Source organism: Gopherus flavomarginatus, chromosome 7 (assembly GCF_025201925.1).
Source record: "Gopherus flavomarginatus isolate rGopFla2 chromosome 7, rGopFla2.mat.asm, whole genome shotgun sequence".
NCBI classification, from domain to species: Eukaryota; Metazoa; Chordata; order Testudines; family Testudinidae; genus Gopherus; species Gopherus flavomarginatus.
The window spans coordinates 49532437-49557602 of NC_066623.1; the positions used below are offsets into that span (position 1 = coordinate 49532437).

A 25166-nucleotide genomic window follows, 5' to 3' on the forward strand; every position below is an offset into this window, starting at 1 on the left:
TGCTAGTGACAAAAATGGGCTGGAGTGGCAAGAAAGTAGCTCTTCATATAACCTTGCACCAATGAGCGCTGCGTTTCAGAAGGTTCCAAGCTCTCTGCTGAAAGCATGTGGGGAACATGTGCTGCCACAGGAATTGCCAGACCAAATGAGGCCAGGTCCACCCAGCCCTGCATCCTCTGACAGTAGCTAGCATCACATCTTTCAGCAGAAGATACAAGAAATTCTGCAAATGCAGTTATGTGATAACTTGTCCACAAGGGAAAGTTCCTTTGGTTGAAGCTGGTTTATGCTCTGAAGCATGAAGGTTTATATAACCCTTTCAGTACACTTCTTTTAAATATTTACTATTATAACTAAATAGTCTTGTGGTCTAATCTGTATAAATGTCCAAACCTTTCTTGAATCCTGCTAAGCTTCTGACCTCAATAATTTGTGGTAAGAATTTCCACAGGCTAATTGTGCAGCATATGTGAAAAAGTATTTCCTTTCATCAGGTTTAGGAACAATTGAAGGTCTAGAAAAATCTGCCTTACAGTGATAGAGTAAAGAAGCTCAATCTATTTCGTTTATCCAAGAGAAGTGGAAGAGGGAACTTAATCTTTATCAACAAGAACCTACACAGAGAGAAAATAGAGGGGTTTTTAATCTAACAGACAAAGGCAGAACAAGATTCAGTGGCTGGAAGCTGAACCCAGAAAAATTCAGACTAAAAAGAAGGCACTATTTTTTAAAATGGTGAGGGTAATTAACTATTGGAATATTTACCTACGGATATGGTGGATTCTACATCACTTGAAGTCTTTAAATCTAGATTGGATGTATCCTTATAAAAGATGCTCTAGCTCATCCAGTTATTGGGATTGATGCAGGAATGGTCTGATGTAATTCCAAAGCCTGTATTATACAGGAGGTCAGACTAGATGATCATAACCCTTCTGTCCTTAATAATGTGCAACATTGCTCCTTTCAGTTTTGCTCACTTCCTTTTGTCCTTGTATTATGAGTAGGGTTGTAACAAATTCACAACCATGAAAAACATGTCACGGACCGTGAAATCTAATCCACAACCCCGCACAGGGCTCCAGTTGCTAGTCCTCTGGGGATGGCAAGGGAGATTACTTCCTCTTTCCCTGCAGAGGCTGCTCTTGGATCAGGTCACACCCACCTCTGGGATCTCCTCCAGCTGCAGGAAGCTCTGCAGCTCAAGCTGTCGTCTACCCCAACACGGGAAGGCTGGGGGCTCCAGCTGTCATCCCCCCAATGTGGTGGGAGACTACCAGGAAAATGGGACCTATGGTAACCCACCCCTCATACCCTGTGACCCTCACTTCTCTGCTTCTGCTGGCAGTGGCACTGGCTTTAAAGCAGGGCACCGAGCCAGCAGCCTTCCTCTCTAGCTGCCCAGCTCTGAAGGCAGTACCGCTGCCAGCAGCAGGGCAGATGGAAGAGTGGCATCCCTACAATAGCCTTGTGACCTTCCCACCCTTACCCTTTGGGTTGGGACTCCCACAGTTACACCACCATGAAATTTCAGATATAAACATCTGAAACACGGAACTTACTAATTTTAAAAGCACTTGGTTGTGAAACTGACCAAAATGGACCCTGAATTTGACAGGGCCCTAATTATGAGATACCACATTTCCTCTCTAAAGGTCTGTCTGTACTGAAATCCAAAGTGTGTGACTGCAGCTCAGGTAGACAAATGCATACTAGCTTTAATCTATCCAGCATGGATAAAAACAGCAAGGAAGCTGAAGCAGCATAGGGTTGAGTGCCAGGCATTCAGATTTACCAAGTTTATATCTTAACTTTCTCACACTGGTGTATAAATAGACATGGTTATATTCTGAGCAGGTGCCCAATTTTGTAAATCCATGATCTGACACCTCATTGAATTAACAGAATTTACCTCTGTGATCACAGCTTGCCCCTCTTCCCATTCAATAGCAATTTCTGTCCTAGCCTTTTACCAGATACAGAGATACCTCACAATACCAAATGAATCATAGATTATTAGGGTTGGAAGGAACCTCAGGAGATCATCTAGTCCCAACCCCCTGCTCAAAGCAGGACTAATCCCCAAATGGCCCCCTCAAGAATTGAACTCACAACCCTGAGTTTAGCAGGCCAATGCTCAAACCATTGAGCTATCCCACAGGAAAAATCTGATATTTCTTTTCACATACTTATTCTGGCACAAAAAAAAAAATCAGCTTTAAAAACAATTCCATATAAATTTACAATGGACATACTTAAAAAGTCCTTTTCTGATTTAGCCATATTCTGGTTTCCAGCAATATTTCCTATACCTAACATGCACAAGCCTGTCAGAATTACTAGTTTCTCTAAAACCAGAATGAACTTAAAGTGCATATCCAGAGTCTGTTTAATGACACTCTGTCATAAACAGATAGTTAAGGGTTAATAGAACAGGAGTACTTCATGTCTCTTTTGACTGTAAAGGGTTAACAAGTTCAGCGAACCTGGCTGTCACCTAACCAGAGGACCAATCAGGGGACAGGATAATTCCAAATCTTGAGAGAGGGAAGTTTTTGTGTGTGCTGTTAGTATTTGGTTGTTGTTCACTCTGGGGGCTCAGAGGGACCAGACGTGCAACCAGGTTTCTCTCCAATCTCTTTGATACAGTCTCTTATATGTCCAGAATAGTGAGTACTAAGTAGATAAGGCGAGTTAGGCTTATGTTTGTTTTCTTTATTTGCAAATGTGTATTTGGCTGGAAGGAGTTCAAATTGGTATTTTGCTGAAAGGATTTTTATTTGTACTTGTATACTTAGGCTGGGAGGGTATTCCAAGTGTCTATAGCTGAAAGACCCTGTAACATATTCCATCTTAAATTTACAAAGATAATTTTTACTGTTTTTCCCTCTTTAATTAAAAGCTTTTCTTGTTTAAGAACCTAATTGTTTTTTTATTCTGGTGAAACCCCAGGGGACTGGGTCTGGATCCACCAGGCAATTGGTGGGGAGAAAGGAGGGAAAGGGGAGAGAAAGGTTATTTTCTCTCTGTGTTAGGATTACTTTCTCTCTCAGGGAGAGTCTGGGAGGGGGAGAGAGAAGGAGAGGTGAAGGTGGATTTTTCTCTCTGTTTCAAGATTCAAGGAGTTTGAATCACAGTGATCTTCCAGGGTAACCCAGGGAGGGGAAGCCTGGGAGAGGCAACGGTGAGGGAAAGGGTTTACTTTCCTTGTGTTAAGATCCAGAGGGTCTGGGTCTTGGGGGTCCCCGGGCAAGGTTTTGGGGGGACCAGAGTGTACCAGGCACTGGAATTCCTGGTTGGTGGCAGCGCTACAAGTACTAAGCTGGTAATTGAGCTTAGAGGAATTCATGCTGGTACCCCATCTTTTGGATGCTAAGGTTCAGAGTGGGGAATTATACCATGACACACTCCAAACACAGAGACTAGCCTTTCAGAACCAGTTTGAGTTAACATATTGAAATCTGTAGAAAGTTGCCACAAGTTTGCTAAAACAATAGGTCATTATCAGCCATTATAAATTCTGTTCCATATTCAAGATACATATCCTCATAAATTACTAAACACAGTGAGTAAAAGCAATAATTATAATTTTATAGAGCCATCATTCTGAAAATCTGTCAGTACAACAAAAAACATTACACCCCTTTGCATGTGGTGTTCGTGGTTTCATACCATACCAGAACAGTAAGATCTCATATACAAATCATATTAGGTCAGCTGAATTTTCAAATGGAATACCTCAAAAACCGCAATCTTTTGATAGATGGCAGCTTACTTTAGATGATAAAAACTATATTAATGCAATGGTATGACATATTTCTGCATCCAGAGGGGCCAGGAAATATACAATCATGGTGCACACAGCAGCTGCAACTTGCCCCTTTTGTGCATATATAGTGTTTTTTGTGACCATGTTTAACTACTAAGCATTTATATATATGTAATAGAGCACTGTTACAAGGCATCTAGAACTTTATCTTTCAATTATCCAGAACACAGCACACTGTTACTGCTACTCTGCACTTAACTCACACTGTAGTGCCTAGGTATCAGAGCACATATAATATCGTTAATGGTTATGTACTGAATACTAGGGCTCAAATCCATCCTTACTTGCATGCAGCTTTAACAGCAGCTCTGTACACACATCAGAGAGCAGAAATTGGCCTATCATCTTCAAAAGTATGTACTTCTATCCCCAGGGACCTTAGATTTATATCTAGCCGGTTTACTTGTGAAATCATAGACTCATAGACTTTAAGGTCAGAACGGACCATCATGATCATCTGGTCTGACCTCCTGCACATTGCAGGGCACAGAATCTCACCCATCCACTCCTATAATAGGCCCATAAACTCTGGCGGAGTTACTGAAGTCCTCAAATCATGATTTAAACACTTCAAGTTACAGAGAATCCACCATTCACACTGCAAGTGACCCGTGCCCCATGCTGCAGAAAGGAAGGCAAAAAAACCCCATGGTCTCTACCAAGCTAACCCAGGGAAAAATTCCTTCCCAACCCTAAAGATGGCGATCAGTTAGACCCTGAGCATGTGGGTGAAACAGACAACTGGGAAATATTTCTCTGTAGTAACTCAGAGCCCTCCCTATCTAGTGTCCTGTTACTGGCCACTGGAGATATTTCCTGCTATGAATCACAGATCGCCCATATGCTATTGTAGCATCACTTTACTGTCACCAGCTGTGCAGAGCCCTTTAGGATGGTGAAAGAATTAGTTGGATTCTCTTCTGACTTGCATATCAACAAAAGAGTTATTCTCTTGAGACCCAAGCACAATCTCTGTTGGGGGTGGTGCTGCACATTACAAAAATCAAAACAAAACACAACAGCTTGATTTGCAGATCCCAATTTGATCCTGCAGTGCCGGGGAAGTGGGGGAGGAAAGACAGTTCCATTCTAGTTCCACACCATGAAGACACCTTTGTAAGTGGCACCATTGTTGTGGACCTCAGTACAGAGGTCAAGGACTTGAATCAGCCATGAAGCACAAACTGCCCTCTTTCGTTCCAGGTCAGGATTGAACCACATTTACAATGGGCAGTGCGTAGTAAAAGTTCTTTACTGCTGCACACGCAGTACCTAATCAATGCTACATGAAGGCCTTCAATCTCCAGGTTTTCAGTCAGACACCTTCCACTAGTGATAAATTCATTTAAAAAACAAAATAAAAACTCATTAAAGTCTTATGATTGTAGTGCCATATATAGTCATTAGAGCTGACAAGGCATCTTCATTCAAATCCTCTTGTTCTGACTTTCAGAACTTTCTGATAAAAGCTTCCCTTTGGGCTGCAATTTCTCAGGCTCATTTATAGCATCAGAGACTCTATGGAAGCTCCCAGTGGCTCTATTTCAGTTAGCCAAGCATATGAAAAGGGTCTTTCAGTAGTGAAAGTATTTTTAGATATTTATTTTTCCTTGCATGGCCATCAATGCTCCCAACTGGGAGTTGTGGCTCTGAGACTTCCCTTCTACCCATACAGGCAATGATGCTCAAAGCTGTTTGCAAATTTCAGGTGAGCATGCCAAAATCAAGCTTAAAACGGAAAATAACCTGCAACCTTGACTGTGCAAAGGCTACTGTCTCTCTGTGATTTTAAATTGCTTTAGCTTTCCTGGTTTAATTCAGACTTTCACTACTATTTTAAGAAGAGGGGGATTGTATTTAATTTTCCAATTGTTGCTACTTTTGATGCTGAAGTTGTGTCCAACACTTTGAATAAAAAACTGAGAGGTGGACATCTTGCATTACATTTCTGCACATCTATATAAGTAACCTGCACTTCTGTCCTGGCCAAGCAGCTCCCAATTAGGAGGACATGAAGAACAAGCTCAGACATGTTCTGATAAATACAGAGGGAACCTACCCTGGTGGGGAGGATGGTGAATATGCCAAGCTGCAAGGGAGAGCCACTCAAAGATTATAACCTTGTGGCCATGGTAAACAATCCATCAGTTTTCTCAGGATTTTGCATAGAAGGTTGAAGAGGGATATATTTGTATTTACAGGAGTAGATAAAACACTGTACAAAACTAGTGAACCAGTGTTAATTACAGACCTGGGATTTACTGGTAGGCATTAAAAATAAACAATTCTACTGTGAGTCAGAAGAATTTTTACCTTATGCAAGAGTTTACACTGCTCCTGATGGTCAACGTGCAAACTCCGCCACTGGAACCGCAGCCTGCCAGTTAACCACTGGAGATATCTGACATCCACGTCTCTTTTCAAACAAGGTTCGAGTGCTATTTCGGTCCTGTCCTTCCAGTTGTTAGAGATATTGTCTTCACACTAAAAGTAGGAGATAGCAACAAAATGATTTAAATCTTTGTCTACATTTTCAAGTCATTAAGCAGTAAATAGCAGACAGGATGAATAGGACAAACACCAGCCAAAAAAAAAAAATAATCAGCACCAGAAAAGAAAAGAATCCCCTGAAAATGAGTCATAAATGTTGGAGAGGTAGAAGAGTAATAGGACCCTTCTGCATCCATGGTGGGTATGCCCTAAAATAATAGTATGTTGGAGGAAAAAGTAAAAAGAATTTTGAAGGTAACTAAAGACATGCTACCCACAGAACCCATAGTGATTCTACTAGGTTATAGCCTTAGAGGCCCAGCTAGGGTGAGATTGGCTAAAGTGGAATTAGGGGCCCATAAACCTTACTCCATAAGTCACTGCCTCATCCTTTTATCCAGAGTGACTCTACTCCTCTGACATAGGCTTCTGTGAGGCCACTGCCTTGTGCTTGTATCCCATGAATGACCAAGGAGTGATTTTAGTGGAAATGAGATTTTTATCATTTTCCAGCTTTCACCAAAATCAACAGGGTTCTGCCCACTGATACCTAGAACATGTCCTGAAACTGATCAAATGTAGTTTTCAAAAGTTATCACATTACATAGAGGCAAAAAGAGAAACACCATCAAGTTGTGTGTAAAGCCTCAACTTCATTCGGCAAAAAATACCGTAAGGCAAAAACAAAGTACTTGCATGGTTCCTACCTGATGGGCTGATTCTCCCTTCCTCCCTGTCTCCAAGGCAGAAGCTTTCTCGTGAAAACCAAAGAAACCACATTTAACTGCATGCAAGGATACACTCAGTTCTCCAGGATAGCACAGTACATTTCTATGAGAAAAATTCTTTGAAAGATAAAGCGTTCTCCATCCAAAATTTGTATGCAGTAGTTCTTGAGTATCTTGAGCAACAGGAAAACCAAAAAGAAATCAATTATTTTCTGTCTTATGGGCAGCGTGGCAACCACCTGACTAAGTACTGCACCCTGATGTCAGCCCAGTCAGAGGAGTTGAGTCAGTGACCTCACAAAGCAATTTGTGTCTTGCCCTTCTCAGCCCTTGCAGGCAAGCTCAGCATTTTCTCCAAGCTCTGTTTTGCCTTCCACCAAAAGAAAAGGAGGCAGCAGCTAACAGAAGATTATTTCAATCCATCAACCTCTGTGTTCCGGATCCTGTACACTCCGCCTCTACATACACTGAAAGAAAAGTTAAAGTCTCTGCTTTACTTGGGGAGTATTAGCTGGTGACCCTGGGATCCTGAATGCTTCCTGCACCTGGAGAGATGGGTCAAATTTTGAATCTATAGAATCATAGAGTTGGAAGGGACCTCAGAAGGTCATCTAATCCAACCTACTGCTTAAAGCAGGACTAATCCCCAGACAGATTTTTATCCCAGTTCCCTAAATGGCCCCCTCAAGGATTGAACTCACAACCCCGGGCTTAGCAGGCCAATGCTCAAACCACTGAGCTATCCCTCCCCACAAAGTGATGATTCACTTCCTACAGTTTCTTTCTGCAAGGGAGGTTGGCTGCACTCAATATTTCCCTCACCCTTGCTTTGTAAATTAGCAAGGATCAGAAACACTAACAGACCCATCAGGGTTTATTTAAAAAACAACGCTACAAGCAGAAAGAATCGGATGGCTGTGTTTGGCCAGCCCTTTCCTCCTCGGGTAACCCCTCTTAAAGGAACAGAGTCCACAACCTGAAAAAGGCTGGAAAAGAAGAGGGGGAAATGATGAGATACCACCCTGATTTCCTCACCACTCCAGGAAAGGTGCAACAGGAGGAGAAAACAAGGTGACTTTGACTACAACTGACAGGAATGTGAGAAATTAGAGCTCCACAGGCCATTTTCCAAAGCAGTTGGCTGTCTCTCCATGCTCCCCCTTTGCATAGCCTCCTTGGTGGGTGGGTGAGTGGGTGTGTGTTTGGGGGAGGGAGGCGAAGGAGCTGCAGGGGTTTCTTTAGCCCCATTATTTTCCCTTCCAACCCACTTCGATCGAAAGTTCTACCACCACAGGAGACAATGCTGCCACATGTGTTCCATGTGGGTGTGATAATTCTGCCACCTACCCCTTGCTGTAGGAGTCCTTGTGTGCCTGTGATTACTCTGCTACTGTGTGGGAATATTCTGCTGCCCCCGCCTCTCTCATGCAGATGAGGACTGTGCCACACGTCCATGAGAGCTTTCTGACTAATTTCAACCAATGCAACAGCAGCATGCAAATTAACTAGGGAGGAACAATGATTATCTCTGATGTAACAATTACGATGTTCAAGAAAGACCTGAGCTTTTGACATGGCCTGGACTAATATTATACTCAGATACAATAATCATTAATACATTTTCTTAATTACAACATAAATTCTTCAAATGTAGATTATTCAAAGCATTAATGAAGATGCGTGCATGTGAGAATATTTGGGCCTTCAGAAACTTTGGTTCTGTACCTGAAGAGAGCCTCCCACTCCGCAAATGATGTCACCCCAACATAAGTTTCTTTAAAGGGGGTCATTTTAAAGTATCTCCTCTGCTGAAGTTAAGACCTCATTTCCAGAAAGCACTTAACCAGGTGCTTTTAGCCCACTGACTCCAACGGGATTTAAGCACATGTTCTTTCCTGAAGCATAAAAAAATTCAACTGGTCCATGAAGGGTGAATGTATTTTCAAAATTAAAACTGAAAATCATAAAAAAAAGATTTTAGTCCTATCTTAAATGTAAATTTCAACACAGTCTTAACAGGTGAATGAACTACAATGCAAGCCTAACTTAACCTCATCTGCTAAGATGCCTCTGTAATACTGTACAGGTGTATATTTATTAATAAACATGAAAAAAAGCTGGTCTGACTGCATGGAGACCTACTAGTACTGTGGGTCTTTCCCTTGTTCTGTGGTTCAACTGTAAGTGCTTACTATGGAAACAGATAGACAACATCCCCATTTTGCCAATAGGGAAATGCAGTCACCTTCCCTGGATCCCCCTTGTCTAGAAGTTCAAGGCTGTTGCCTCTTTACTAAATAACTTTGGCAAACGCATCTAAACAGAACAGCAGCCTATGGCTCACATAGTTTTGCCAATGTTAGCAGAGGCTACTGAACTATGAAATTGTGTAAAAACAGCAGTGCAATTCATAAACTTGACAACACAAACAATTCACTTGTAGAACACCCATAGCTGTATATAACATATTAAAGCATCAAATGTATATGCTACCAAGGAGCTATACCCTCAAACTCACTGGATTACAAACACTTATACTAGATTCTGCATTCCCTGTTATTTACTGTTCAAGTCTTTACAAAGGACCTGTATTAGAAATTTCAGAACACCACTCATGATGCTCCCAAGAGGTTTAACTCTGGAAAGAATGGTATTAGACTTAATTGCCTTGCAAGTCCAGTAACAGAAGCACTACATGGAGCTAAATGTTATTGTAGCAACCTGTTTTAATATTAAAATAAGGAAGCCACTGCAGTTTTCAACAGAAGCTTTCTATTCCTAGTATTTATTTCACACCTACTTTATGAAATGTCTAGGCCTGCTATATGTAGCCTGACATAAGTAAACACCAACAGGAAGAGAGCCCTTGGATATTAGACTGTGACCTCAATTTCAGTTCCATCTCTACAATCTAGGGTTATTTACTGCTCTCCCATAGAGAGAAATCACTAAAATGCTGACCTCAGCTAAAGCCTTTGCTTCTAATATCACTATGCATTATCTATCTAGCAATAGACATTCATGCAAATTCAGTGCTGTATGCTGAACGGACACAGCATTCTGTCAGCAACGCAGAAAACATAGCAAGGGCAGCCACTCAGGACTCAAACTATCCTTCCCCAAGCTGAACTGCACCAAAACAGCACTGGGAAACTTCCCTTCAATCACGTATCAGAAAAGCTCTATTCCGATAAAATGAAATGTTTGACATAATGAACATTTCTCTTTATTTACTCTGATGGATGCTCAGCGAAAAAAAGGCTCATTCACCCAAACTATGGAATGGTGCCGCTTGTGTACAGCACCGAAGTTGCATCAAAGCACATCAATCCCCTCACCAGAGCTTTTAAGTCTTCTTTGATTGACCAATACAGCATTTGTCCAATCCTTGTATACTAGACTATCTAGAAATAACTGGGATGCCTGTGATGTCTCAAATGAGGTCCTTAGTCTCACCCTCATTTAATATTGCACTTCTGGAACATCTTCTGCCTCAAAACTGGAAAGTGCTATTACAGGCCTCGTAGTCTATTTATTGGTGGGTTCACATAAACACACACAATCCTGGAAAAATGACAACCAGCACTTGTCCATTAAACAAAAGATCCCCATCTGTGTTCTGCTGTAAGCAGCTCACCTCCTGTTACTGGAAGAGCTATTCTATTCACACTATTTGAGAGAGATACAATGCAGGCCCGATCAGGATTACTTTCTGCACCAGAGACACTTCTCATATGAAAGGAACCATGCCCCTTATAGGGCTCTCTGGATGCCAAGGAAGATTTATAAATTACTGACTTGGCTGGATCTAAACATATTTTGTGCCTGCACGACACATTATTAAACCTCTGTCAGTAACCACATGCAGATAATAGCATGTCAGCCCAGGCAGAAGTCTAGACAGGCTTTGGATCAGGACCTTCATTTTCTTTGTAGTTAAAAAAATCCTTACAATGATCAAAACATAAGCCACCTCAAAAGCTGGAGAGGCCCTAATGCTTTAAACCATTGTAAATGATTACAACAGCATAAGCACATAAACTAGCAACAAAGTACAGTGTCACTTATGAAACAACTTCAGCCGTCCTTAGTCCTTAAAAGATGACTGGTGACTACTGATGAGTTGAAAGGTGACCACTTAATAGACGCATATTTAGATTATTCCTCATGCACGTACTCAGTACTAATGAACACTCACACTTAATGACTTTGCTCCATTCTCTCTCTGCTCAAAAAGGAATTTTGCTCTGTTACCACCCTTCCCCACTAAAAAACCCTCACATCATTGGGAAGAGAAAAAGCAGTCCCCTTTCTTCTATGGAAAATCAAAGAACAGTGGTGTTACTAGAGCAGGCTAGAAGAGAAATAAAACAACCAGGCCTTCAATTATATAAATTGTTCATCACAGAACAGATTTTAAAATTTTATTAATGTTTAAAATCAAATTTATACAAGTTAAGAAGGAAAGTATAGTACATATGGGGTCAGGCTTGGGTTATAAGGGATTACAAGTGTCAGCTAGAAGATCCATAAGATATATACATAGTACATAACCAGGACAGACTCAGGTTGGGGTGCGGGAGTTTTTAAGATGTCAGAGGATAAATGATCTCGAGCATGCCACCCATGGAATTTATTTACAGTCCAAGTCAGTATTGGTATGGTGAATAAGTACATGAGTGGGGTGCGTCCCTTGCTTGGTCAGGAAAGGAAGGAAGTGGGTTATTTCCCTGACCGGAAGTCTATACATTTCAACATGGGCAAATATATTTGCAGTCAGGCAATAATACATGATATGGGAAGTGTTTCTTAGTGCGATTTATTCAAACTGGGCTGCTAAGAGACTGGTGCTCTGGCCCTTAAGTGTAGGACTCTGGGATTGTCATGCCCGTTATCTGTACCTTGTCCCAGTAGGCACCCTAATCAAATGCTGCCCAATATCCAACTCTGCATTACCTTTACTTTTCACACTGGAAATTGTTGCAAAATACAACAGATTCAGGGAGATCCCAAGGGACTCGAGGTAATCTGTTTTACAATACACTGTTGTCTGCAGCACTGCACAGAAACCTCTGGATTGTGTGGCAGCACCACATTTTCCTGTAGTTTTCCTTACCTTTCTAATTCACAGATTCCACATCTTCATGTTTCCACAGTTATTCCATCAATAAACCTACTGTGCTGGTAAAATGGCATATTCTACAATCCCATCCTCCATAAGCAATGGGAAATTCAAAGACTTCTGCTCTCTGCATTTCTGTAAAAACAAGGCTGAGATGCTCTTTTGTGACTGTGAGCTGCCATCTGTTGGTGAGTTAAGGAATCCAAGGATATACCTATACCTACAAAACTGGAAGGGACCTCAAAAGGTCATCAAGTCCAGTCCCCTACCTTCACTAGCAAGACCAACTACTGATTTTACCCCAGATTCCTAAGTGGCCCCCTCAAGGACTGAACTCACAACCCTGAGTTTTTCAGCCCAATATTCAAACCACTGAGCTATCCCTCCCCTCTGGGTTACCTGCCTCATTCTTTTGCTACTGGCTTTACACAGTAACAGTGCAGAATTCATCCAAAAATGAACTCTCTGCTCCCATATTCATATACAAACAACTAGCTACCTACTTCAGATACCATCAGGGTGGATAAAAATCAATATTTTTTTAAAACATCAAAACAATCGGATTTTTTTGATTAAATCCTTTTTGAAGAAAAAACCTATCTAAACATAGTTTTAATTAAGATACATTATAGCTCAAAGATATCTCATCATGGAATAGGGATTATAAATTCTAATTCTATAGTATAAGACAAAATATTCATGTAATGTTTAAGAAAAGTTTTGTAAATAGTTCATGGATTAGGGACCCAATTTTATGGGGGTCCAGAGGCTTCTGTATAGATTATTTAGGTTAATCTTTCTATCTACCCACTAGGACTCGGTGCTCAGTCTAGAAGATACCAGCAGAAATGCTTAGTTTTGCAGTTCTCAAACTGTGGATTTGTGTCTCCAGAGATAACATGCTTGTTAACAGCAAAAATGTTTTTAAATAAATAAAAAAATAATATATAGAGGTGAGAAATAACAGACCTCAACCCTATTGTCCCTCTGCAAATTTGTGTACACAGAGTCAATCCCTCACCTCCCTCGAAAAGTGCAAAAAGTTTCAAAAAATTCAATGAATAGAAGATTATTAGGGGTGGAATAGATCTGGACAACGAGAAGAAGTCTGAAGATAAATGTGAGAAGAGAGGAACAAGCAGTAGAAACAAAAGTGAAACTCTTTGAGCAGCACAGTACAGAAGTCCTGAGGTATTTCTGAGTGTAGCCTTCATCGTTTTGAGATTTACCATACCGTTTTCTCATTACAAGGGAAAAAATATAATGGGAGCAGTCCATAAAAGAGACCCAGTTGGGGAATATTTTAATGAAGTTCCTCTACCTGTGGGTAGGACAGGCATGCGTGCAAAATGCAAACAGTGCAACAAAGGACTGCAAGGCCTGGTTGCCCGAATGAAACAACATTATGAGAAATGTTCCTTCTCAGGAGGAAGCCACGTTGAAGATGATGAAAGAAACATGTCTGAAAGTGCAGGATTTTCAGGTTGGTAAACTTCTTTATTTCATGCTTCTTTCTTAAGGACTGCCTGTCTTCCTTCTGGACTATTCTTGAATTCTTATGTTTGAGCAAAAAATATAGTTGTTACTCTATGGTGCTATTATTTTAGATGCAGTTGTGATAAAAAATAAATAGCTGAAATAGGCAAATCTTCTTTTTACAGTTTCTCCTGTAAAGTAGTACTGAGTGTCAGTGAGTGCAATGAGTAATACTAAATGAGCAGTATGGTAATAATAATTAAATAACTGCATTGACTTATTTTGTTTAGGAGAACCCATCTGTAACATATAGGATTCTAAAGGACACCTCCCCCCTCCTCAGGACACCGAGCAGAGAACCCCAGAGAACACCCACTGCTCCTCGAAGGTGTCAAGGGAGCCAGTGGACACTGCCCAGAGGAACACTGCCCAGATGTGTGAGCGGACAGAGGATCGGAAATAGGCCCCACAGTCACAGGAGACCCCATCGGCCAACCTCCTCTCCCTGGTTTTATAGATGGCCGTTTTAGCCAGGGCCAAAAGGAGGTTGACCAAGAGGTTCCGTGGCTTTGTGGGGCCACAGATGGGGAGTGCATAGATAAGGAAGTGAGGGGAAAAGTGCAGCCAGAAGTGTAACAAAATATTTGTGAGGAGCCGGAATAGGGGCTGCAACCTGGTGCACTCCAAGTAAACATGCACCAGGGTCTCCCTCATGCCACAGAAGGGACAGGTGTCCGGGACGGGGGTAAACCACATCAAGTACACACCCATGCTCACAGCCCCATAAAGGAGCCGCCAACTGATATCTCCGGCGGGCACTTGGGACCAGGGCAGAGTATAGGCTGGCCCATCGTGGCTCCTCACCGTCTAGAGGTGGCAGGAGGTCCTGCCACTCTGTGGTGGGGCGGGACGTGAGGGTGAGGAAGTGAAGGGTGTGGAGCACAAGCGCATATAGGTGTTTCCCTGATGCGGTCTGGAAACGAACCGGCTGCAAGTCGTGCTGCTGGCTCATGGTGACAGGGAGGGGGGGCCAGTTGGGTCCACAGGGTAGGGGCCTAATGAGAAGGTCCAGAGGGCCTAGGGTGGAGGGTGGGCAGGGAGTGCCCTCTCACAGGACCCGGTCGAGGTAGGCCAGAGCAGCGGGTTCCAAAGCGGCCCACACCTCCTGAAGTACGTGCTAGGGAGTAAGAGGCCTGGAGAGCCCCATGCGCTGAGCGAGCGTCAGGGGATCCAGACAGTCTCCTTGTTCATAGTCCAGGAGGTCTCTGACTATGGTGACTTCTGCCAGGACCAACCTCTGGCGCACTAAGGGGGACTCTGCTACCTGCACACGGAGCTGGGGGTTGTGTAGCAGGGAGATCTGCTCCCTCAGTGGCCACCACGGAACTGGTCACTGAGAACAGCTTCCAGGTCCAGAGGAGGTCCTGGTAGAAGACCAGCAGCCTGGAGAGATCTCGCGGAAGACCTCTCAGATAGAGATAAAGGAGCTGCCAGTCATATCGGAGCCCTTGGAAGTGGTGCAGGAAGGCGTGCACCAGTACTCTCCACACCGGACTATCTGCACCATTTAGGAGCCTCTGCAGGGCCTGGAGGCGAAAGACATGGACCTGAGTGTGTAGACACTTCAGGCCCGGCCCTGCCCTCCCTCCTCCAGGGGAAAGTGGAGGACCCCTGTAGAGATCCAGTGCAGTCCTGGCCAAAAAACTCCAGAATCATCGTCCAGAGGTGGGCCAGGAAGTCTGAGGGCAGGACCAGGGTGTTGAGTTGGTACCAGAGCATGGACAGGGCTAGTTGATTGAGCAACAGTGCCCTCCCTCAGAGGGAGGGGCACCGGAGTAGTCCTGTCCATTTCCAGAGCCACTTCGTCACCCTGCCCGTTAAACCGTACCAGTTTTCTGGCAGAGATGGATGCGTGGCAGAAAGGTAAATGCCAAGTTAGAGCCTGAAGCGTGGGTGGGAGGGAGCTTGCCTGCCACCCGTCCCCAACCATCTGGCCAGAGCTCTTGACCCAGTTGACCCGGGCGGAGGAGGCTGCCGAGTAGACGGCCTGGCAAGCCTCCACCCATGCCAAGTCACCCGGGTCCTGGATCACGAGGAGAACGTTGTCGGCATACGCCAACAGGACCAGCCGCAGCTTCAGCTCTCACAGCACCAACCCCGTCAACCTCCTGCAGAGGAGGCAGAGGAAGGGCTCAATCACCAGAGCGTACAGTTGGCCCGAGAGGGGGCACCCCTGCTGTACTCCTCGTCCAAAGCTGACCAGTTCGGTCAGGATCCAGTTGAGCCTGACCAGACACTCTGCGGAAGCATATAGCACCTGGAGAAAACCTACAAACTGGAGTCCAAAGCCAAACGCTGGCAGAGTGCTCAGGAGATACCTGTGGTCCACCCTGTAGAACATCTTCTCCTGATCCAGGGACAGGAGGGTGAATGACAGACCATCCCTATACCTGAGCTCCAAGAGGTCCCAGACCAGGTAATCGAATATGGTGCAGCCCGGGACGGCATACGTCTGGTCTGGGTGGACCACATCCACCAGCACGGACCCTAGCCGCAGCAAGGTGGCCTTGGCTATAATTTTGTAGTCCGTGCTGAGGAGCAAGACGGGACGCCAATTCCGTAACTCACAGAGGTCCCCTTTCTTTGGTAACACGGCGAGGATGGCTCACCTGCACAAAAGAGGGAGGACCCCACTCTGCAAGGACTCAGCCCAGATGGTGACTAGGTTTGGGCCGAGGACGTCCCAGAACATGCGGTAGAACTCCATGGTCAGCCCATCCATGCCCAGAGATTTATTGGTGGGCATGCGGCGGAGAGCTTCCAAGAACTCAGTCAGAGGGAGAGGCAGCTCTAGCCAGTCTTGGTTACCCGCGCTGACCATCGGAAGTCCATCCCAGAGCACATTGCAAGCGTTAGGATTGGTCGGATCCGGGGAGAAAAGGCCTGCTCCCATATTCACAATGGGGCCTGATCTCAGCTGAGGGTACTTCAACACTAAAATAACAAAACTAAAAACTTCAAGGCAACGACTGTCAGAGCTTCGGTCAATTGACTCGGACATGCACTATGGGACTAAATTTAGTGCTGCAGACATTGGGCTGGAGACTGGGGTCTGAGACCAATCTGCTTTGGTGGGTTTCAGAGCCCAGGCTCCAGCCAGAGTGGGAATGTCTATGCTGCTATTTTTAGCACTGCAGCAAGAACCTGAAGGTATGTCTACAGTGCAGTCAGACAACCTCAGCTGGCCCATGTCAGCTCACTCAAGCTCACTGGGCTCAGGCAGGCCTGTACAACTCGTAAAGTGGCGAGGGCCATATTACTCCAAAGAAAACAGCCGAGGGCCGAAACCCCCACCCCCACCAACTCCCCCAAACCCCCGAAACACAACCCCCCCCAAGCACCGCCCACCCTGCGAAAACAACCCCCCAGGCACAGCCCAGACCAGCCTGCCGCCCTGGCCCCCCCGGAAACAAACCCTCCTTCCCCAGCACCGCTCCGCTGAATCAGACGTATTGAACCTTGGTAATATGTTATAGTGGGCCCCTAAGGTAGTATAATTAAGGTAAAAGAAAAATGTCGTTTTGCTAGAAGTAGAATAAGATCTTCCCCGCACTTTGTAATCAATTGCCCTGTTGAATGAATGAGGTGTGACTGAGGGAGGCGTGGAAGGCAGGCACCTCCAGACAGCTGCAACCCGTGGAGAGGGGATGGGAGCCACACCAGATCAGTAGAACAGGTCAGCCACCGACTTGCAGTTCGTCTCCTCAGCCCCCTATTCACCTCCTCAGCCCCCTTTCTCCTGCTGCCAGCTCACCTGCCCATTGCCTCCTCAGCCCCCCACCCACCGTGGCTCACCTACCCCCCCGCCCAATCCCCACCCGCTCGCCTCCTCAGACTCCCACTCCTCCAGCTCACCTGCCCCCCCCTCACCTTCTCAGCCCCCCACCCCCTCCCAGCTCACATACTCATCCCTCGTGACTGCCCACCCACTCGCCTCCTCAGCCTCCCACCCCCTGGCCAGTGATGAGCTGCCAAAATCTTAACAACCGGTTCCCTTCTCACCCCACAAGAGGGTTTTGACCCACCCACTGGGACTCCTGCCGCATCCAGCCTCCTGAGTTCCTGGACGCTCCCCGCCCGCGGGACTCCTGCCCCACCCACCCCCCTTCGCTGTCCCCTGACAGCTGCCCGCCAGACCGTCCAACCCCTCCTCTCATTCCTGATGGCCCCCCAGGACCCTGCCCCATCCAACCATCCCTTCTCCCTGTCCCCTGACCACTCCTGGAGCCCCTGCCCCTGACTGCCCCCCGCCACCCCATCCAACCTCCCTCTCCTTCCTGACGGCCCCCCGGGACCCTTGCCCCCATTCAACCCCCATGTTCCCCGCCCTCTGACGGCCCCAACCCCTATCCACCCCCCCCGAACTCCCCTGCCCCCTATCCAAACCTCCCCCCCCCCAACCCCCTTACCGCGCTGCTTGGAGATGGCTGGTGGCACTACAGCCGCGCTGCTTGGCTGGAGCCGGGCCACGCCGCTGCCATGCAGCGCCTGGAGCACCGGGTCAGGTCGAGCTCGCAGCTACCCCCCACGCTCCACTTCCCATGGGAAGCCTGGCAGGGCTGAGAAGCAAGCGGCAGCTTCGTGCTCAGGCCTGTGGAGGTGGAGGCGGAGCGGACGTGAGCTGGGGCAGGGGGCGGTTCCCCTGCATGCCCAACCCCGGGTTACCTGCTGCGGCGCGAGCAGCCCTCCTCGCGTCCCCCCACGCCACCTCTCCTCTGCTGGGGAGCTGGGGCCAGCCGCCGGCTCATCTGCCCCCCTGCCACTGCTCGCCAGCTCGCTTCCTCAGGCCCCCTCCTCCACTACCGGTTCACCTGCCCTCTCACCACTGCCCGACTACTCATCTCCTCAGCCCCCCTCCCTCACCCTCCGCTTGCCTACTCACACACACACACCCCCGTGGGCTGCACAATGAGCCCACGCAGGCCACATGTGGCCTGTATGTTATGCAGGCCTGGGCTAAGGGTCTGTTTAATTACATTGTAAATGTTCAGGCTTTGGCTGCAGCCCAAGCTCTGGGGCAGTGGCTCTCAACCTTTCCGGACTACTGTATCCCTTTAAGGAGTCTGATTTGTCTTATGTACCCCCAAGTTTCACTTCACTTAAAGACTCCTTGCTTACAAAATCAGACACAAAAATATAAAACTGTCACAGGACACTATTACTGAAAATTTGCTGACTCTCTCATTTTTACTATATAATTCTAAAATAAACCAATTGGAATAAAAATATTGTCCTTACATTTCACTGTATAGTATATAGAGCAGTATAAAAAAGTCATTGTTTGTATGAAATTTTAATTTGTACTGACTTCGCTGGGGCTTTTTATGTAGCCTGCTGTAAAACAAGGCAAATAGCTAGATGAGTTGAGATGAATTATTTTTCAAATAGAATTCAGTAACAAAATCAGTGCAAAAAAAATCTGAGCAATTTAAAACAAATACATTAAAAACTGAATAAATTAATGGAACAGAACTTAACAAAGAGAAAGAACATTCATGTCTATTTTACCTGCACATACAGCAACTGGGGCTGTCACAAGTGTATGTGAAGCTGTGGTTGTCCTTAATGTCCTCCAGGATGAAGTGGTAAAGGTAGGGATGTGGCCCCTGATGCCATGTGGAATGCTGGAGGCGGTGCGGGGGGAGGTGCTGCAATGGAGTTTTCCGTGAATTGTTGAATCTGTAGGTCCACAAGAGTCTGCAGCATTTGTTTGCTGCTGGAGAAACTCCATTATGTCCTAGTGCATCTCCCTCTCCTTTTCCTGGTGTCTCTCCTGGGCCATTCTCCTGTCTGCTCTTTCCTTCTTGGTCTCCTTGCAATATTCACCCTCCAGGCCCTTTGCTCACTGTCTGATGCAGCCCTGGCTTGCTGGATCTCACTGAACGTGTCATCCTGAGACCGCTCTTTTCTCCTCATCAGGCTCCAGGATTCCACCGGTGTGGAGCAGGAATTCCTCAATGCCACAATGGCAGCAGTTGCAGGTAAAACACACACAGGTACCATTGTCGGTACAGTCACAATGGAAAGTGATAGTTATGATTCAGAACTCCCTTTCTTTGCTCACATTTTAAACCAGACATGCTTAAGTGTCAAACTTCTGCTTCAGAGAGCTTGTGCATGGCGCCACTCACAGCTCCAGCCATGGTGAGCATGGCCTGCTGGGGTGAGGAAAATGAGGAAGGAGTTGCACAGTTGCATGAAACTATGAGTATAGGCAGGGACGGCTCTAGCTTTTTTGCTGCCCCAAGCACGGCAGGCAGGCTGCCTTCAACAACGCGCCTGTGGGAAGTCCACCGGTCCAACGGCTTCGGCATACCCACCGCCGAATTGCCACCAAATCCACAGGACTGGCGGACCTCCCGCAGGTGCGCCACTGAAGGCTGCCTGACTGCCGCCTTCCGCAGGGACCAGCAGGGCACCCCCACAGCTTGTCGCCCCAGGCACGCGCTTGGAGGGCTGGTGCCTGGAGCCACCGCTGAGTATAGGGCAATGGCAGTGAAAACAGGCACCATTTTCCACAGGCCGTGGTGATTCTAGCAGATATCTCACTACTGAGAACCAAGGCACAGAGAGCGCAGCTGCTTCTGGCATCCCAAAGCTGCTCAGGCCCATATGCTGCTATGCCTATGTATCACAATGCTGTCTGCCTATTTTATCACTGACCAGTGCGGAAAAGTGTCCTACCACAGAGGAAGAAATAAGGTTGTAATTCCTAGAAACCTTCGGAAGAGTACTGCAGTGTAACCTCCGTGAAAGTTTCACTGAGATCTCTCCGGAGGATACAAGGGACAATCCTGTATAAACAAGCTGCTCTGCATGGTCTCCCCTGCCTAATCCTACAGAGGAATGTAAAGCAGATAACAGCGTTACTTATCTTTGCTGTATTGCTACCTCTTCCAGTACTAGTAAATTAATGAAAAGTCAATAGCTGTGTCTATTAAATTGGAGGAACCATCAGTACATCATTGTAATGGGAAATACAATTCCATGCTTACCCAAGCTTCCTTCCCCTGCTTTGGGCTCATCCATGCTGATCTGCTGGGACTAACTGGACAGTGGTGGAGTCTTAAACAGGTCCTGGCTCGCGGCATAGCTTAACCCTCTGCTAGCAGGTCACCCATCCTCTTCCTCCTCAGCCAGGGGCCTGTGACTCGGGTTCCTCAGAGGTATCTACAGTGTTCTGCGGGCTGATGGCGGGGTCTGTGCCAAGTATGGAGTGCAGCTCTTTGTAAAAGCAGCATGTCTACGACTCAGCACAAAATTGACCATAGGTCTCCTTGGCCTTCTGATATGCTGCAGCACTTCCTTTGCTTTCACATAACAATGGTGGTGATACCTGTCATACCTTTTCTCCTGCATCCCCTGTACAATCTGCTCGTAGATGTCCACATTTCTGGGGCCGGTTCGCAGCTGTGCTTGCCCAGCCTCTTCTCCCCACAGGCCCAGGAGAGCCAATATTTCCTGCCTACTTCAAGAAGGATCCTGGAGCCAGCATGGTCAGCTGGCCAGTTGCACGAAACAATGGAGAGATGCTAGGTATGCTCGCCAAGCCGGACAATCAGGAAAAGGCATTTTTAAGGGATAGGCCAGTGGAATACACAATTTTGACCAGAGCAGTCACAGAGTCAGGCATAGTGGTACAGCTGCTGGAAGACAGTTAGGGTCAATATAAGTAACATAGTATCTACACTCAGACTGAGTTGACTTAGGTGCATCAGCCATGGCTCATTTCTGCTCTGGGAGGTGATGTTACTGCATTGGTGGAAGACAAATTTAAGTGCAGACACACGCACAACTGGATTAATACAGTGCAGCTTACTTCGACCCAACTTTGTAGCGTAAACCAGGCCTGAGTTTATTTGGTCTTGCTGGGGAGAAACAACTATAACTGCAGGAGGCATAAATTCTGTGGTATCACTAGTAATTTCTTATTATGAGATCACAAAGAGGGATGTGATTTAAGATGTACAGTAAGAAGCGGATTTAATTGACAAAACAAAGATCCAATGTCTATGCAAATTTCCCTAGTAATAAACAAGAGAATAAACACCACTATCATCCCTTAAAAAACAGCAGCAGCTACACACACTTAAATTAGTTTCCATTTTAGAGATAATACCAGTGGTCAGCAGTATTGCTCATTGTAAGCATAGCAAATAATCACACAGAGTACAGCTATTATTTACACAAGTCATCATTTATTTACAGAATAAGAGAAAGTTGTGTTTGTCACTTCCTAAAACACAGCACTAGTAATTAGGTTGCTGTGAAAGTGAGATTTATGTGCATTGATTACATAAAACTGAAAGCTATCATCCTATTTCCATTATATATTTATCCTGCAATATACTTTAAAACTGTTATGATCTGGCAGAGACTCTAATCGGGATTCTAAATATCTTCACTGGTTTTTATTAAATTCACTACACCCAAGAACTTACGACATCCCAGGCCTGATTTGCACAAGGCCTAAGCGCACACGACTTCAAATGAAGTTATGAGGAATTATAGCTACTCAGCACTTCTACAAATCAAGCCCCTATTCTTTACATTGGACATAGAAAAAAATTATTCTTCTTGCACACAGTGACTGAATAGGCAGCAAATAGCTTTCCCCAATGCTGTTCATCCCCAGCTGAGCCTGCAGCAGCAGGGATGCTAAGATATCCATTCCAAAGACTGCAGTGAGAAACTATGGTGCAAATTCACAAATAATTAAATAAAAAAGCCATGTTAAATTTTCCATATTTAGAAACAAAAGGAAAAAATCCAACAAATGGACACCACATTTTTAAAGGCAAATATTTTTCTTTAGAGAGATTGTAAACAATACAATTTTGACAAAAACTGATACATTTGAATTTGCTGCACAGAAATGACAGCACAAAGGTCCCAGAAAATTCTTGATCTTTCAAGGTGACTGTCATGGCTGGATGGATGCCCTGAAGGTCTAAAGCAGAAACCTGCCTTTGGAGAACTTTTACAATAAACCCCATCCACCTTTCATTGTTCTCATGTAGTGGTAAAGTACTTAATAGTGTTCCATTAGTAAGCACTTACTACAATACAGTAATGACGTAAAGTGCATCAGCAACACGAACGAAGAGAACGAGACACGACTAAGGGCATGTCTACACTACAATCTTAAGTCGACCTATGTTAGGTAATTACTGCGATGGCTGATGTCCACACTACCCTCCTCCACTCAGTTACCAGGAGCGCTTCCACTGACCAAAGAGGGGCAGTGTCGTGGGGCTAAGAGGCAGGGCTCTCACCTCCACACAGCCCCCCACTGGGAGCCCAGCTGTGCCCACAGGACTTCTCACTTTGCCATTCACAGCTAGGGGAAGCCACCTGGTGGCGTCTCACCTCTAGCTGGTAACTCTGCACCTGGAGTTCAGTAGGCTTCCATGCTCCTGGCAGGGAGCAGAGACCCTGGAGGCAGCAGGGCTCCCCGTGGGGTGCAGGAAGCCCAAGTAGTAGCCCAAGCCAGGGTGGCAGCCCAACTTGGAGCAGAGACCTGAAGCCACTTTCTTGTCAATTTCACAGCTACAGCAGAGCCATGAAATTGACAGCCAACAGCCAATGTGAGGAACCCAATGTCTACAGGGACACTGCGTTGCCCGAACGACACCAACATAAACCTTACGCCTCTTGTGTGTTGGAGTTATTATGTCGGTGTAGTAGGGCACTTACATTGGGGGGAGCAAGGCTGTAGACCAGGCCTGCACAACTTGTAAAGTGGCAAGGGCCACATTACTCCAAAGAAAACAGCTGAGGGCTGAAACCCTCTGGCCCCGCAGAAACACCCGCCCAGCGACACCCAGCCCTGTGGAAACAAACCCTCCTTCCCCAGCTCTGCCCCACCAAACAGCTGTGGGCCAAAAAGGAAGGTTGGGGGTGGGGAGGTGATACTTTATTTTAAATTAACCAGGGGATCCCAGCTGAAGAGGTGGCTGGGAGCCCTCAGGGGCAAATTAAAGGGCCCAGGGCTCCGGCAGCCGGGGAAACCGGGAGCTTTGAGGGGCTGGGGCAGGGGTTTAAAAGGCTCAGAGCTCCTGTCGCTGAGGGTAGCTCGAGCCCTTAAATCCTGGCCCTAGCCCAGCCACCAGAGCCGCGGCTGTGATTCAAAGGGTTCTGGGCTGCCTGCAGCCACAGGGAGCTTTGAGCCCTTTAAATCCCAGCCCCAGCCTGGCCGCGGGAGTGGCGGCTGGGATTCAAAGGGCTCTGGGCTGCCCACAGGCGCAGGGAGCCCTGAGCCCTTTGAATCCCGGCCACGGCCGGGTTTGAAAGGACTCTCAGCTGCCCGCAGGCGCGGGGAGCCCTGAGCCCTTTGAATCCCGGCTGCGGCCGGGTTTGAAAGGGCTCTGGGCTGCCCGCAGGCACGGGGAGCCCTAAGCCCTTTGAATCCTGGCCATGGCTGGGTTTGAAAGGGCTCTGGGCTGCCCGCAGGTGCGGGGAGCCCTGAGCCCTTTGAATCCCGACCGCGGACTGGTTTGAAAGGGCTCTCAGCTGCCCGCAGGCGCGGGGAGCCCTGAGCCCTTTGAATCCCGGCCGCGGCCGGGTTTGAAAGGGCTCTGGGCTGCTCGCAGGAGCAGGGAGCCCTGAGCTCTTTGAATCCCAGCTGCGGACTGGTTTGAAAGGGCTCTCAGCTGCCCGCAGGCACGGGGAGCCCTGGTCCCTTTAAATCTCAGCCACAGCCGGGATTGAAAGGGCTCTGGACTGCCCGCAGGCGCAGGGAGCCCTGAGCCCTTTGAATCCCAGCCGCGGCCGGGTTTGAAAGGGCTCTGGGCTGCCCACAGAGCATGGTGTTTCCCGTGTGCAGGGAATTTAGAATCTCCCCGCGGGCCGCACAGTGAGCCTCCATGGGCCACATGTTGTGCAGGCCTGCTGTAGACCAAGCCTAAGTTAATGGTTTTCTTTGAATGATTAGGTTTCTGTTTTGCAGTTTAAAATATTAGATGAAGGATAATACATCATCTCCAAAATACACATCAGGCAATTCATTGTTATGTTCTTCACTGCAACTCAGACACATCGCTCATATGTAATACGTATTTTATACTTCTCCAGGGACACACATTTTCTCTCATATCGCTGTGCAGAATTATGCCTGGAAAGGTCTACAAATCCCCCAAAATTTGGTAATGGTCCTGCCAAAGCTTTCTAGACCTTGTTAAAAGCTGGTAGTTTTTGAAAACAAATGTTTAGTATTAATGGTAATGCTTCTTTTTTAATGTTCATGGAGGAAATGTTTAATAATTTAATAAAAAACATAATTCTCAGATAAAAATTACATTAGGATGGAGTTAAAGCTGAGAATATATAAAGGCAAAAAAATTACAAAAAACAAGCATGTAATAAAGCCAGAAAATTCAGAGATCAGGTTAAACTTAAATCCAAACAAGTTAAGGTCTGCAAATGCTCAGTTAAGGTATCAAAATAACACTAACTCATCCCC

At 46.2% G+C, this 25166-nt stretch overlaps 1 protein-coding gene across 1 annotated transcript in view; it reads right to left on the reverse strand.

The window, feature by feature from the left end:
* Positions 1 to 25166, reverse strand: part of TEDC1 (tubulin epsilon and delta complex 1) — a 168830-nt gene that overhangs the window by 113258 nt on the left and 30406 nt on the right. Inside the window, exon 4 of the mRNA XM_050963282.1 lies at positions 6143 to 6313. Within this exon, the coding sequence (XP_050819239.1) occupies positions 6143 to 6313 (171 nt within the window). The remainder of the gene's footprint in view (positions 1 to 6142; positions 6314 to 25166) is intronic.